This window comes from Prunus avium, chromosome 5 (genome assembly GCF_965620075.1).
Source record: "Prunus avium chromosome 5, drPruAviu1.hap1.1, whole genome shotgun sequence".
Taxonomy (NCBI): Eukaryota; Viridiplantae; Streptophyta; class Magnoliopsida; order Rosales; family Rosaceae; genus Prunus; species Prunus avium.
Window position 1 is genome coordinate 22,500,647 of NC_142288.1, and position 13,363 is coordinate 22,514,009.

General features: G+C 37.9%; 2 protein-coding genes across 2 annotated transcripts; one reads left to right on the forward strand and one right to left on the reverse strand.

The window, feature by feature from the left end:
- The first annotated feature begins 2,114 nt into the window (after window positions 1–2,114).
- RTNLB3 (Reticulan like protein B3) lies at window positions 2,115–4,111 on the forward strand. Its single transcript, XM_021964834.2, has 5 exons — window positions 2,115–2,497; window positions 2,840–3,020; window positions 3,133–3,274; window positions 3,480–3,549; window positions 3,646–4,111. The coding sequence occupies exons 1-5, from the start codon at window positions 2,275–2,277 to the stop codon at window positions 3,810–3,812; spliced, it is 783 nt and encodes a 260-aa protein (XP_021820526.1). The 5' UTR covers window positions 2,115–2,274; the 3' UTR covers window positions 3,813–4,111.
- Window positions 4,112–6,413: 2,302 nt separating this feature from the next.
- DAA1 (P-loop containing nucleoside triphosphate hydrolases superfamily protein) lies at window positions 6,414–12,632 on the reverse strand. The gene is made up of 16 exons (XM_021964840.2): window positions 11,650–12,632; window positions 11,113–11,234; window positions 10,917–11,005; window positions 10,773–10,808; window positions 10,419–10,512; window positions 10,249–10,291; window positions 10,046–10,146; window positions 9,616–9,680; window positions 8,959–9,455; window positions 8,793–8,880; window positions 8,554–8,697; window positions 7,746–8,311; window positions 7,462–7,600; window positions 7,308–7,376; window positions 7,041–7,220; window positions 6,414–6,938 (listed from the first exon to the last, which is right to left on the reverse strand). Exons 1-16 carry the CDS (start codon window positions 11,865–11,867, stop codon window positions 6,825–6,827), a joined length of 2,565 nt encoding a protein of 854 aa, XP_021820532.1. The 5' UTR covers window positions 11,868–12,632; the 3' UTR covers window positions 6,414–6,824.
- Window positions 12,633–13,363: the final 731 nt, after the last annotated feature.

Consider the following 13,363-nt stretch of genomic DNA (forward strand, 5'->3'; position numbering starts at 1 on the left):
AGCGATGCAGGGCTAAATCTCAATGGATCGTGGCAGCAAGGCCACTCTGCCACTTACAATACCCCGTCACGTATTGACTATACTCGATTAGCACCATTTTCTTTTCTTAAAAACTATTTGTCATTTTGAGTGATTCATGGCTATGGCTTTTATTGGAGAGCCTAGACAACGCTAACCGGACCTACCAATCATCTAAAAGGGTAAATGGTGATGAATAAGCTTTTTTTCCCACTTCCACCTGTGATTTTGATTGATTGCCACAGCTGGTTTTTATTTTTATTTTTATAAGGGTTGTAATACTTATCTTTTATACACAACTATCTTAAGAGGTCCCCAAAGTTGTGACGAAAAAAAAAAATGCAAATTAGAATAGTTCCCAAATGGGCAACTTTTTATGAGTATTGGTTTGGGCTCACTAAGATTAGAATTGGCCCTATTGGGTAAGTCCCATTTCCTTGAAAGATGGGCTCACAAAGCCCAGCCCTGAATGCTGTTTAGTTACTGCCCCTTTGTACAGAAGCCATTCAAGTTTGCCACCTTGCATTTCAATTTCAAGGAACCATAGGCCTAGTCCATCAGTTTTCTTATGTCCAAGCAAACTGCCATTGTGGTTTGAGTTGAAGGTTCCAACTTGATGAAATTAGAATTTTTGCCTTCTTTAATTTATTTATACAAGCGATATTGGGGAAGGATCGAACCAAAGACCTCGGGTGCGGGGTGAATGCTCTTAACCACTTGATCTACAACTCCCTTGCTTTTATTCCCATTAAATTTCCTTTTTACTCCACGGATTTGAGCTCTGTTTTCTTCCCCATCTGCCCTCAACCCTCAATCATTGTTTCCATCCATTTTCCTCGAACTCTATATTTTTCACATGTTGCTCAATGTTTGTGATAAAAGCATCACGTACGTTTCAGTGAAAAAGCTCCCAATAGCCATGTGGTTCTCTAGTCCCATCTCTCATTTGGAACAATGAAATTGGACCCATATATGAAAAACCAAACCAAACCAACCCTACCTTTCTGTTCCCGTTTGTTCTTCTATCATTCACATCATTTCGCAGAGCAAGTGAAGTGGGGTTCTCATATTTGGTGACATGACTGTTCTCTGTTCATGATTAGGTTAAGCATAGCTAGAAAAGTCTGCATGTTGCCTATGGAGCTGGTACATTACATATCGACTACATGTTGCAGGTGGCTATCTATCTGCCTCTTTCTTTCTTCAAGCATCGCCATCAGTGTTTTGCCCTCAAATTGAAATAATCCCTCAAATTGAAACAATATATTAACATGGGAAGGAAATGTGTTTAAGTTTCTTTGTGCTTAAGCAAGCTTTCGTGAGAAGAAATGGTCCAACCCAAAGCTTTAACTAGAATAAGCAAGACTGCCCGACTACTTAGCGAGTTAGTTTTTCTTTCGGGATAAATGTATCGATAGCCCATTTTAGGCCTATTTAAATAATTCATACTAATAATTATTGTGTGGTATAGAAATACTACGTTCGCAATTAGACTTAATACTATAAGACACATGGCAAGATGTGCTTGATTTTGGTCCCACATTTGAAAGTATACTAGATCACGTATGTCATTGCCTCGTATGTGGCTTCTTGTGGGTGAAGCAAAGCCGGGATAAAATCAACTTCTTAAAGGTAAGATTTCTATAATTTATCTGTGACAACCAACCACATACCGTGGGACCCATTTCCTTGTATTCATCAAACGTGGACGGACGAGATCCATTAGCGAAGAAGACAGAATATTCAAGATTCAGCCACATAATATCACACCTGGAATCTTAAATGTTCAATCAACAAAACCCCCCAATTTAATCCTTTTAATATTTAGCTTAAGAGCTAAGGCTTTCAAATGGGCCCTGACTTACCTTACGTGTTCGCACATGATAGGTCCAATATATGTCACACGCTGGCCGTGATTTTAGACAATGCTTCTCCTCCCGCCACGTACGCAATTCCTCGGCGGAGTTAATGTGAGGATGTCGTCAAATCCAACGGCCGATAATTGTTTAATTCCAAATCAGGACATTTTAGCGACTCCAATTGCTCAGTGTTTAATTCCCGCTATTTAAACGCCACAATAGAGGGAGAAATAAGAGAGAGAGAGTGACTGAGCGAGAGGAAAGCGCTCTGTGTTTCAAAAAAAAAGGCAGGCGAATTAAGAAACGCTAGAAAACGAGAAGATCAGCGACCGAGGTTTCGAAACGGGAGGTTTGTTTTTGTTTGTTTCGGAGATTGTGAAACGGCAGCGTTTTTGCGATGGCGGAGCATAAGGAGGAAGTGAAGGCGGCGGAGTCTATGATGGGTAAGATAGCGGACAAGATCCACGGCCACGATTCGCCAGTGTCGCCGGCGTTGGAGTCGCTGCACGGGAAGGCCGAGAAGGCCGTCAGCAGCGACCACGCGGCGTCGTTGAAGGCCAAGGCTTACAAGCTCTTTGGGAGGGAGAAGCCCGTGCACAACGTCTTCGGCGGTGGAAGAGGTACATTTCGCGATCGAAACGTATTGTTTGTCGCTAATTGATCTAGATCTGGAGAATGGAGCTTGTGGCTTTGATTGGTTGTTAATTTTGATTTTGTTTAGTTACAAATGGTCCTTAATTTCTTCTCTGATTTGATTGGTTTTTAAAAAGGTTTGCTTTTCATGCTTTTCTAGTTTTGCTAATCAAACTAAGACTCTCAAGCTAATTATGAAAGTGAACCTTTATAATCATATAGTTAAAGACGTATTTAATTACGTGGGTTTTGTTTTATCATCTAAAATATTGCGAATTTCTGAGAGCATGCAATTGATAAAAATTGAATCTTTATTATAAATGTCACAGCGGCTGATGTTTTCCTGTGGAGGGACAAGAAGGGATCGGCAGGTGTTCTTATTGCGATAACGATCATATGGGTTTTCTTTGAATTGCTTGGATACCACCTGCTGACTCTGCTCGCCCACTGCTTGATTCTTGGCCTTGCTATGTTGTTCTTATGGTCCAACGCTTCAACCTTCATTAACAAGTAAGCATGCCTTTGATTTTTTTATTTATTTTTAATTTCTTCCCTTTGGGTTTTGATAGTCTCAATTTTATCTGTTTGGAATGGTTCACTTAGCGCCACTTGTTACATGTAGGTCTCCACCACGCTTTCCAAAAGTTCAAATTCCAGAGAAGCCGGTTCTACAGATTGCGTCTGCAATTACAATTGAGATTAACCGGGCTTTTGTTATCCTGCGAGAGATTGCCTCAGGGAAGGATCTGAAGCAGTTCCTCTCTGTATGTTTATTGCTCTATCTTTTGCTTTCTCTGCCTTTTTTAATTGATGGTGTTCATGTTACATAAATTCTACCTGCTGCTATTCATGATGATTATTTAATTGTTTCTTTGAAATTCGATTTGGTTACAAATCCATCGCGGTATATATGAATTGCAATCTATATTTACGCTTTTGGTACTTGCTAATGGTGTTATGGGCGATTAGGTGATTGCTGGCTTGTGGGTTTTGTCTATCCTGGGGAAGCGGTACAACTTCTTGACCTTGGTCTACATAGGTAATGAAACTAACAAATGTACTTATCAGTTATGACTTGCATAATGCCATTTCTTTCTACGTGTGTTCTTACCATGCTGCTGATCTTTCTGAACAGTTGTTGTTTTGCTCTTCACGCTGCCTGTATTCTATGAGAAATATGACGACCAGGTGGATGCATTGGCAGAGAAGGCAATGATAGAGATCAAGAAGCAGTATGCAGTGTTTGATGCAAAGGTCCTAAGTAAAGTTCCTAAGGGGCAAATGAAGGACAAGAAGACTTAGACTGGCTGCCGTGCGGGTGGTTCTATTTGCTGACATATATTTGGTAGCTATGTTTCACCAGGGTGTTTTTCACACTTAATCCATGATTGGCTAGGATCCTCCTATCCATATTCTAGTTCTCGAGTCCCTTGGATTCACAATGTGGATGATTTTGTGGTTGTTTTTTTGTTCTTTTTTTAAACTTGTTTTTGCTACATTTATGATATTTGTGTGTAACTTTCATGGATGTTTTGTTGTGTGACCTGGTGATCATGCTAGTAGATTTCAAATTAATGATTATTTTGTAAATTGGGTTTCAATTTCAATTGTTTTTTTGGCTTATTTGGTTTGGTGGAATGATTTGCCTGGTGAGTGTTCCTAAAAATCCTTTTTTGGGGGATTTAATAATAGTCCTTTCCCACTCTTATCAGAAATGAAATGATTATAATCTTTTGACATCTTTTACCATTCATCATTCTGCCGTTAAAGTGAAAACAGAAAAATACAATATTCAATCATCCATGTGTTTCTGCATGGGAAGCAAATCATGTCCGGGAGGACGATAGTTAAAATAGTCATCCTCAGATTATTCAAATCAAATGTTGTACTTGCTTGCTCTTGAGTAAGTGAAAATCAACACCATGTTTAGGTGAGGAGAAATGTGTCGCAACTAAATTTCTCAATCTCTGAACTACGTACTTGAAACTTGCGAGACCAATATTACGTGGCTGACATAAAAAAGATGTTGGGTAATACTCTCAAAAACCAATGCTACCATAGCAAAATCCTCAAACAACACTTTGTTCAAGTAAATCGATAATATCGACATAATATTGATACTTTATTTATGTCATATCAAGAAGCGAGATTTTCATGAAATAGGGATAACACTATTTTACTTTACTCGGCCAATAATGCTATGACACAGGTGTTAATACTTTCACGTGGCATAGCTTTATTGGCTACGAATATCAAAACAGTGATATCCCCCTTGCAACTAAGTTTTTCTCCATGTCAAAACTATATGAGATAATTTACTTTTGAAATGATGGAATATCCACAATATTGATAACATAGAGAGACTAAGTACAGTGACGAAGCCAGGATTTCATGTGTGTGGGGGCCTCTTACAAATTATAAAGAATCAAAAATTCGAACTCACAATACATACGAAAAATAGTATATATATATCACATATGTTAAGAATTATATTGCTTATTGGTTGCAATCATAATTGTCCTCAATAAAGGGATAGAAAACTACATTCTGAGCAAGAAAAATTGCAAGAGATAGACAAATAGTAGCGATTTAGCAAATATCTTTAAAGCTTTTCCCCCCATTAAACCCAATAGAAAGAAAAAATCAAAATTTCACAAACTAAAAAAAACCTTAGGTCCCTTCATGCATTCATATCATACATGAAAAAATGTTTTATGTAAAAATATTGACTAAGTATGAAAAATAGTTTTTCGGAATAATCATTTTCTCAAGATAATTTTTGGCGGCTTTTATTCCTTACACATCAGATAAGAAAACTTGATTTTATGGGATTTTAGTATGAAGTATATATTGACTTAATGAGCCATCATTTTTAGCCTAAATCGTATTTTGCACTAAAACCGATTTTTCATATTTTGATTTTCTAGTATTTTTATTTGAATCCAAATAGGGGGTACTTCCTTATTTACATTGTAAACTTAAGTAAATGGAGTAATATAAAAATAAATTAAAGTAAAAGGAGAAATACATTTACTTAAATGTTGAAATAAGGTAATCTGTATACCTGGAGTGCACCACTACCAGCTAAGCAAATGGGAAATTTGAAGCACCTCATTATGCCTTAATAGGTCCTCCACAACACATGTGGGTACATATCAAAACATAAAGTATTTGAAATAATATACATATACAAATACATAATAGTATATTACTTTTAAAATATTAAAAAATTGAGTAGGGGCCCGTGACCACACCGGTCCCAATGTGGCTCCGCCCCTGACTAAGTAAGCTCTTTCTATATTAGGACTTTACTATTTGCTATAGTGAGAACTTTACTACATTAGTAGGAGTTCTATTTCCCAAAGATGTTTTGGTCAAGAATGGGTGGCTGCCAGGTTGATAGCTAAGCTCTTTCTTTTGCTCCCTGACTTCCATGACTTACGCGATTAATAACTCTCTTATTGGAAAACCTTTGATAAATCACAGTTTTCGAAGCCTGCTTTGATGCTAATCTGCCTTCCATTCTTAACAACAAAAATAAATAAATAAATAAACGTGCCGGTTTGACAACTACTTTTACAATAGTTGATCAAATTACATAATTTGTAACACCATTGCTATATGGTTAGTGTTTCTTTTTTTTGCCAAACATTGTATGATCAGTTTAGATGACCTAAAAATATGATCTCTTTGGCATTACTCGTGTCGATTATTGCATCGCTAAATGTAGAGAAAAATTACTCATATGAGAAGGGGACGGAAGCAAGTCTGGCACAAAATAGTGAAAAGCTTCCTTCAAGAGTTCGAAAATACAGACTTTGAAACTTCAGAATTTTCGAATTCTTGTTTGTCTAAAGCAAATCATAACAATTTCTCTGCAAGAATTTTTAAAAAAAAGAAAAAGAAAAAGAAGAAGTGAAAGCTTTATATGGTTAGATATCTAAACACTCAAGGCATTCCGCCTATTAATATTACACATGAAAATACAGCTGCTACTAAAGTTTGTTCTTAAACATAGTTCACAGCAGTCCAGATAAGGGATCATTTTCACACCTTATTCACAGAATGTGGCAGCAACACAAAACCAAGTAGCGTTCTAAGCATGTCCTTTATAAACCCTAGCAGATTACTAGAAAGCTCATTCCCTTTCGCTTACTAAAACTGCCTCCGTGGAAATGCTTCAGTCGAGTTTGTTTGTTCAACTCTTCAAGTTTGGCCACTGACTTATCTCTGCCAGGAAGAACTGAAGGAACAAGAAGGGTTTGTTGATACTCAAAGCTGACTGAAGAAAATGTGTAGTTTTTACAAACAGTCTCATAGGAAATAAGTTAACTGCTCTCTCTTTCTCGAACCCCCTTCCCCGTATTGGTCATTCCACTGCTTCAATTCATTCATCATGGCTCCCTCAGATGCAAAGCTAGCTGCAACCTGCATTCCAATAAATAACAACAATTAGAGCTGATGCTTGAATCAATAAAGGGTACTAAACCAATCTGAATTTCAAGAGAGAGAGAGAGAGGGAGAGCATACCTGACTTTTTGCCTGCTTAAAGTCTTCCATATTTAAAGGCCTGAGGGTGATCACTCTTTCCTCTTTATGTTCTTCTGTTGCTGGGACAGCTTCTGGATTCTGCCCTTCCGAAGACTGGGCTTGATTTATACTAGGACCACCTTGTGGATTTTGTCCTCCTGCAGCTCTCTGCTTTTTCTCCTAAAATAAAAGGAAGGAGAAGAGGATCATTGATCATTGAATAGAAGATACTACAGCACCAGATTTAGCCTTGGTTAACTTCCTTACCAGATCCTTTTTTCTCTCTGCTTGTATCAACTCCCTAACTGGTCGATAAGCAGCTGTTGTACACAAGTTCTGTGCAAAATAAATGTCACACTCGATCAGACGTAAGTACACATCAAACATCTAAACAACCAAATACATAATCAAATATGCTGACCTTAAGATCACTTCCACTAAATCCTTCAGTCATAGTTGCCAGCTCCTTGAAGTCTAGTCGTGCTTCCACCTTCTCTTTTGACAACAGAGTTCTCAAAATCATTTCTCTGTTCTCCACAGTCGGTAGCCCCACCAAAATTCTGTTCGAACACAGAGCGTTATCATAAGCAAAATTATGTGAGCAATTTTGATGTTACACTTTCATTGATAGCAATATCCCACTAATATTCACTACAGACTTGTTTGATCTGGCAGCATTAAAAGTTATCACAGATGCATTCGTACCTCCGTTCAAAACGCCTGATAATTGCTTCATCAAGGTCAAATGGCCTGTTAGTAGCAGCAAGAACAAGGATTCGGTCTCCTTGATTAGACAAGAGCCCATCCCAATGAGTCATAAATTCATTCTTTATCTTTCGCATGGCTTCATGTTCTCCAAATCTTGTCCGCTGCCCGAGCATGCTATCAACCTCATCTACAAAGATGATGGTTGGAGAGACTTTGGCTGCCAGGGTGAACAAAGCTCGAACGTTTTTCTCATCTTCACCAAACCATTTAGAGGTAATGGTGGACATAGAAACATTAATGAAGCTTGCTCCAGCCTCCCTGGCAATGGCCTTCGCCAGCATAGTCTTCCCACTTCCAGGGGGGCCAAATAGCAATATACCTCTACAAGGCTTTAACAGGCCTCCATTGAAAAGGTCTGGTCTCCGCAGAGGGAGCATTACCAATTCCTGAAGGGATTCTTTAATCTCATCCAAGGCACCAATATCAGAAAATGTTACACCAATCTCATTTGCTGGTATGACCTCTGGTCTTATGCGCTTCTCAAATTCATTATCGAGTTCTGCCTGTTAAGTAGTACACAGTGATATCTCAATATCAATACCAATGGAAAAGTTGGGGGAAGAGAGAATAACATAATAGAATACTGCAAAAGTATGCCATCTATATATGACTACAATCTACAAGTAAAACTGTTCATGAGACCATAATATATACTTTTCATGTTTTCTTCTAGTATGTCCTTGTACGCGTTTGTTAAATAGCTACGATGCAAAATACTAGAAAAATTAAAATAATGGTGACTTACAGAAGCTCTTGATATTGGAATTGGATTGTCAGCATCTGTTTTTGCCGCTGAACTTAATGTCTCTGCACCACTTTTGTTTTCGGGAGCAGCACATTCAGTTTTTGTCTCTAAATTCACACCAACAGCCCCTTCAATTCCTGCTTCCTGTGATTAATGGAGATGAACCGGAGAATGATTAAAATAGTACTCCATCCATTTTCCTTGAGTTATAGAATAATACAAACACTAGTACAACAAACCTTAAGTGTTTCAGCCTTTGCTTCCAGCTTCAATGTATCTTTGCCACTATATTTGCCCTCCTGGAATATATTTAATCCATGGGACAAACTGTTTTACAGCGAAAACAGTGTGAGTCCACAGAATGTGCATAGTGACACAATCATTAAACAAAAAAAAAACCTTTACCTCTTGGACGAAATGACTAGTTTTCCATTTCTGTATTCAGGATCTTTGTTATTCATTAAATGATAAGAAACTGCTGATACCACAATCTCTTCTATATAGTTACTAATATCAATTGTGTCTGCAATGCAGATCGAACCCAGATCATCGCAATCAAGATCATTAGATGAAAGTACTTCCATGATGTGGTTTTTGTTATCCTGAACCTGAATCATTTTCATATCTTCCTCTAGTTGAGTCTTCCAGCTGACAAGATGGGATTCATTTTCAGGAGGCCTGATTTCAATGTTGTAAGGGAAAAGAGCAGTAAGCCTCTCATCAACCTCTCTGTTGTCTTCACCCAGATCCACAATTCGTGAACCAAGGATCAGCACAGCTCCAGATAATTTCTTCAACATTTTCTGGAACAAGTTGTATATCCTCTGTGATCTAGATAAGAGCTTGTCAACGTCCCTAACATACAGCACAATGGGGCAGGTATTTGAGACGAAAACCAAAACCTGAAAGTATATACAAAGTTTATTTCAGAGACCAATATCCTGGTAGAAAAATACATGGAAAGCAGAGGAAAAACTGTGTACATAATCATGAGAAAATGCATGGTAGCATGTTGTTGACCGCTAAAAATACAATATAGCACAAAAAAGCATCAGTAATTACTCTGTACAGGGACTGTATAAGAAGCTTCTCATCAAAAGACCAGCTGCTTGTGCGCCTAAGTGGAGCTAGAAATGGAAAAGGTTCATTAGAAACAGAGAGAACAGAAAGAGGAGGGGGAAAAAGTAACAACATACCATTGAAGAAGAACTTGAAACCACATGTTCTCAGCATAAAAAAATCAAACATATGTATGTTTTTGAGTTAATTCAATGTATATCAAAATTGAATTTCAATCTCTAAATAATTCATTTAAACACTAAATCAAATAGAAGTTCCTTTTTTTGTCTATCGAGGCTCCAATATAATTTCATCACAACCACTTGATCAAATCATAGGCTTTTAAAGATACATTGTAAATAGATTTTAATACATGAACTGTAAGGGTAACCAATAAACAGCTAGCTCTCTCTTGCAATAAACAGAAATGAACCTGAATTTGCGGGAGTGGACTGAGAAGCAAGGTTACTAATATTTGCTGAAGCAGAAGCATTTCTACGAAGCCTTGAAGGATTACTAGAACCTTCTACCATACTACAAGTACAGGTAAAAGGTATTAGTTAAAAATATGATTCAATAAACAAGTCGGGAACTAACATATATCCCTTTTAATCAATCAAGCATATCCTCCAATACCTTGATCGAATATCCACACCACTGTTTTGCCTTCGTAATGTGCCTGCAAGCAGATTTCTGGTCAGAGCTATGTCGGACTGGATAATCATAGAATATTATTTACAAGGAAAATTGCATATAATGTTCAGAAATTCACCTACAAATTATCAAATAAATATTTTCAACAATACCTGTGGGTTCCTCCCTTTGAGGAAAGATTGAAAATGATCCAAACAGACCAGACAACCGCTCTAGTGTCACCTCAGAAGTGGACCTTTTAAAAGACTACACATACATGATTACAATTTATAAGTAAATAAACAGCAGGAAGTTAAACAGGCAACTCATAATGAAAATTCGGAAGCATGACAATTTATGATACAAACATATTTAAAACTAAGTTCAACTTTTTTACACAAAAAGATCTGAAGAGGGATGAGAAAAACAAAACATGCAGCATCTTATCAATGTTCTCAGATGGATTCTACTGACGGCATGATAATTGCACACAAGAACATACTGGAAATGGTTTAAAGAAAGCTTACAGATGCTTTGTTGGAACTGCCATATTTGCTCTGAATCTGTACAACCCCAGCCATTATAAACATTAGCAGAAGATAAAGCAGACACACACACACACACACACACACAAACATACGTATATATTCTATAAAACTGCCGAGACTCACCTTTAGAGAAAAATTTGTCACATCTAAGAGCAACAACTTCGCCTGGAAGTAATGGGCTAAAGCCTTGGCAAGTTGTTGTTGGTATAGTTCTTCAAGATAAAAAGGGAGGGAAGAAAAGACCAAAACAAAAAAAGAGTGATTAGAACGATAGAACATGTAAATACAAACACTGAATGCAAGTTTGCAGATTACATACCAGCAGGCCCTGAGAGCAAAATAGCCCGACTTGCGGGAGAAAGATTGCGTGTGTACTTCGAAACCTCAGCGCGCTTGAGATGGACATAGGCAGCACTGGTTATCAATACTCGAGTCTGTTCACTGTAAAACCATTCAACAACTTAACTATGTTAAACAGTATTATTATATATAAAAGAATTACCAAATTTGCTCATCAATTTATGTATTAGTATGTCTGCGAGAATCTTATCTAAACAATAACGTTCAAGGTGAATCCAAATTTCAATAAATCAAATACTGTCACATGTCACATCATTTGGTGAACAAAACTTGATAAACAAATTTGGTGGATGCACCAATAAGAATCTAAGTATCTTATATGCTATGATGCCAAAGACACAAACTTTATCAGTCAAATTTGGTGAGAACCCAACAGCCAGAACTAGACTATCATTCTCAAGGCTTCAAAGATGACAAAAAGTAATTAACTTCTTAAAAATATGAATATCCACTTTATGTTAAACAGGAATTTGAGGAATATTGGGAAGGTGGTGACCTGAGGTAGTAGGGGAATTGGTCGAAGGTGACCTTGCTGTCTCTGCCATCAACGATCTGTCGTAGCAACTCCTGCTCGACCCTATCCGGCGTAAGGGCATTGGAGAGGGTGTCGTTTCCGGCCCATTTGCTCATTGTCTGACCCGAAGCCAACCCAAGCCCAACTCCCACTCCCATCCCCACACCCAAAGCCGACAGCAAAATGCCTTTCTGCTCCATCTCTCTGTTTCTCTCTGTTTTTCTTGTTCTTATTTTTCTTTTAGTTTTTATTTCTAGACACTCTATGCTATCAAACAACGTACACAAACGAACCCATTAGAGTTTCGTTGCTAAAGAAAACCAAATTCACCACAAAACTCAACCTATCTGTAATTTTGGAATATTAACCGCTATAATCTAACCTTCAGAGTCCCAGAAACTGATCGAACCCACAAAAAAGCTTCAAACTTTCGTTCAAACAAATGCTCAAAAGCCTCAAATTTTATTTCTTTGTAAAAAAAAACTCGAAAAATGGTTTCTGGGTCGGACAGAGTATTGAAGAAAACCCGAAAACCCCGAATTTTCTCAACCTCTGATCTCTTTCTCTGTTTTTTCTTTCATTTCTCTTTCATTTCTCTTGTGCCGTCTGTGAAAGGCTTGTATGTATGTGAAGACCAGAGAAAAGGGTCGCTGCGAAAGAAGTGGATCGCCGGGAAAAGAGAAGAGGTGGGTTTATGGCGGCGGAGAAAGAACAGTTAGTGGTGGTGAAGAGGTTTGGTTCCCGCTTTTGCAGGCCTGTCTCTCGGTGTTTCTTCAAGTTTTTAAAGACAGAGTGGTGGGTGTCACTGTACGTGTCACTTTTTGGAGGGATTGCGTTTCGGTTTGGACAGTTTTTTATTACTATTATGGTCCCTGGGATTTGAAATCTCTTTGACGCTCACTTTAAAAATTTGGAAAGGAAATGGGGTCGATGCAAAAAAATATCTCAATTTAAAGAGTCATCATGCAGCCTGATGAGCCCAAACGGGCGAAGACGATAAGCTTCAAAAAATTTGGCAACTTTACTTTGGACAACCTCTATGGTAACTGCATCTGTTGAGCACTCATATCTTGACCGTTCAAAGGTAGGTTTGGGCCCCACCTTGGTATGGGATTCAGATGGGGGTGACGTTGGACGGCTGTGATCAACTTACTAGACCACCTTAGTTTAGCATGTAGCCATGATTTCAATGCAGGGTTAGGGTATCTGTTGGATGTTGGTGACTGGCTCGTTCTGATATATATGCATGGGTCGCTCGTGGAGTGCACATGTTGGGGGGTGTATCAGACATTTCCTTGCATGGGATGTAATCGTGGTATAATCAACATGTTATGTGCATATTACATTAATTTTAATTGATGGAGACAATTAACACCTATACATGTAACAATGCTCAAGAAAGAGACTTCTCCGCAACCACTACAAACCTTTCTCTTGCTAATTAATCACTTTATCCAGAAAGACTAACATCATGATTTGCACAAAGATTTTCTTCGAGCTCCACCACGGTTTGTATATGGTTAGACTGGTAACATTGTTTGCACTTATCCGAAAAGATCTAAATGAGCGTCTAAATACAATTTAATTTGTAAATACACGTCTCTTTATTTGTCAAATTATGAATATAAACTATGCGTTTAGACAAAAATTAATACCCTTAGATGGTTTGGATTTCAATCTAAACTATGGAAGAGAA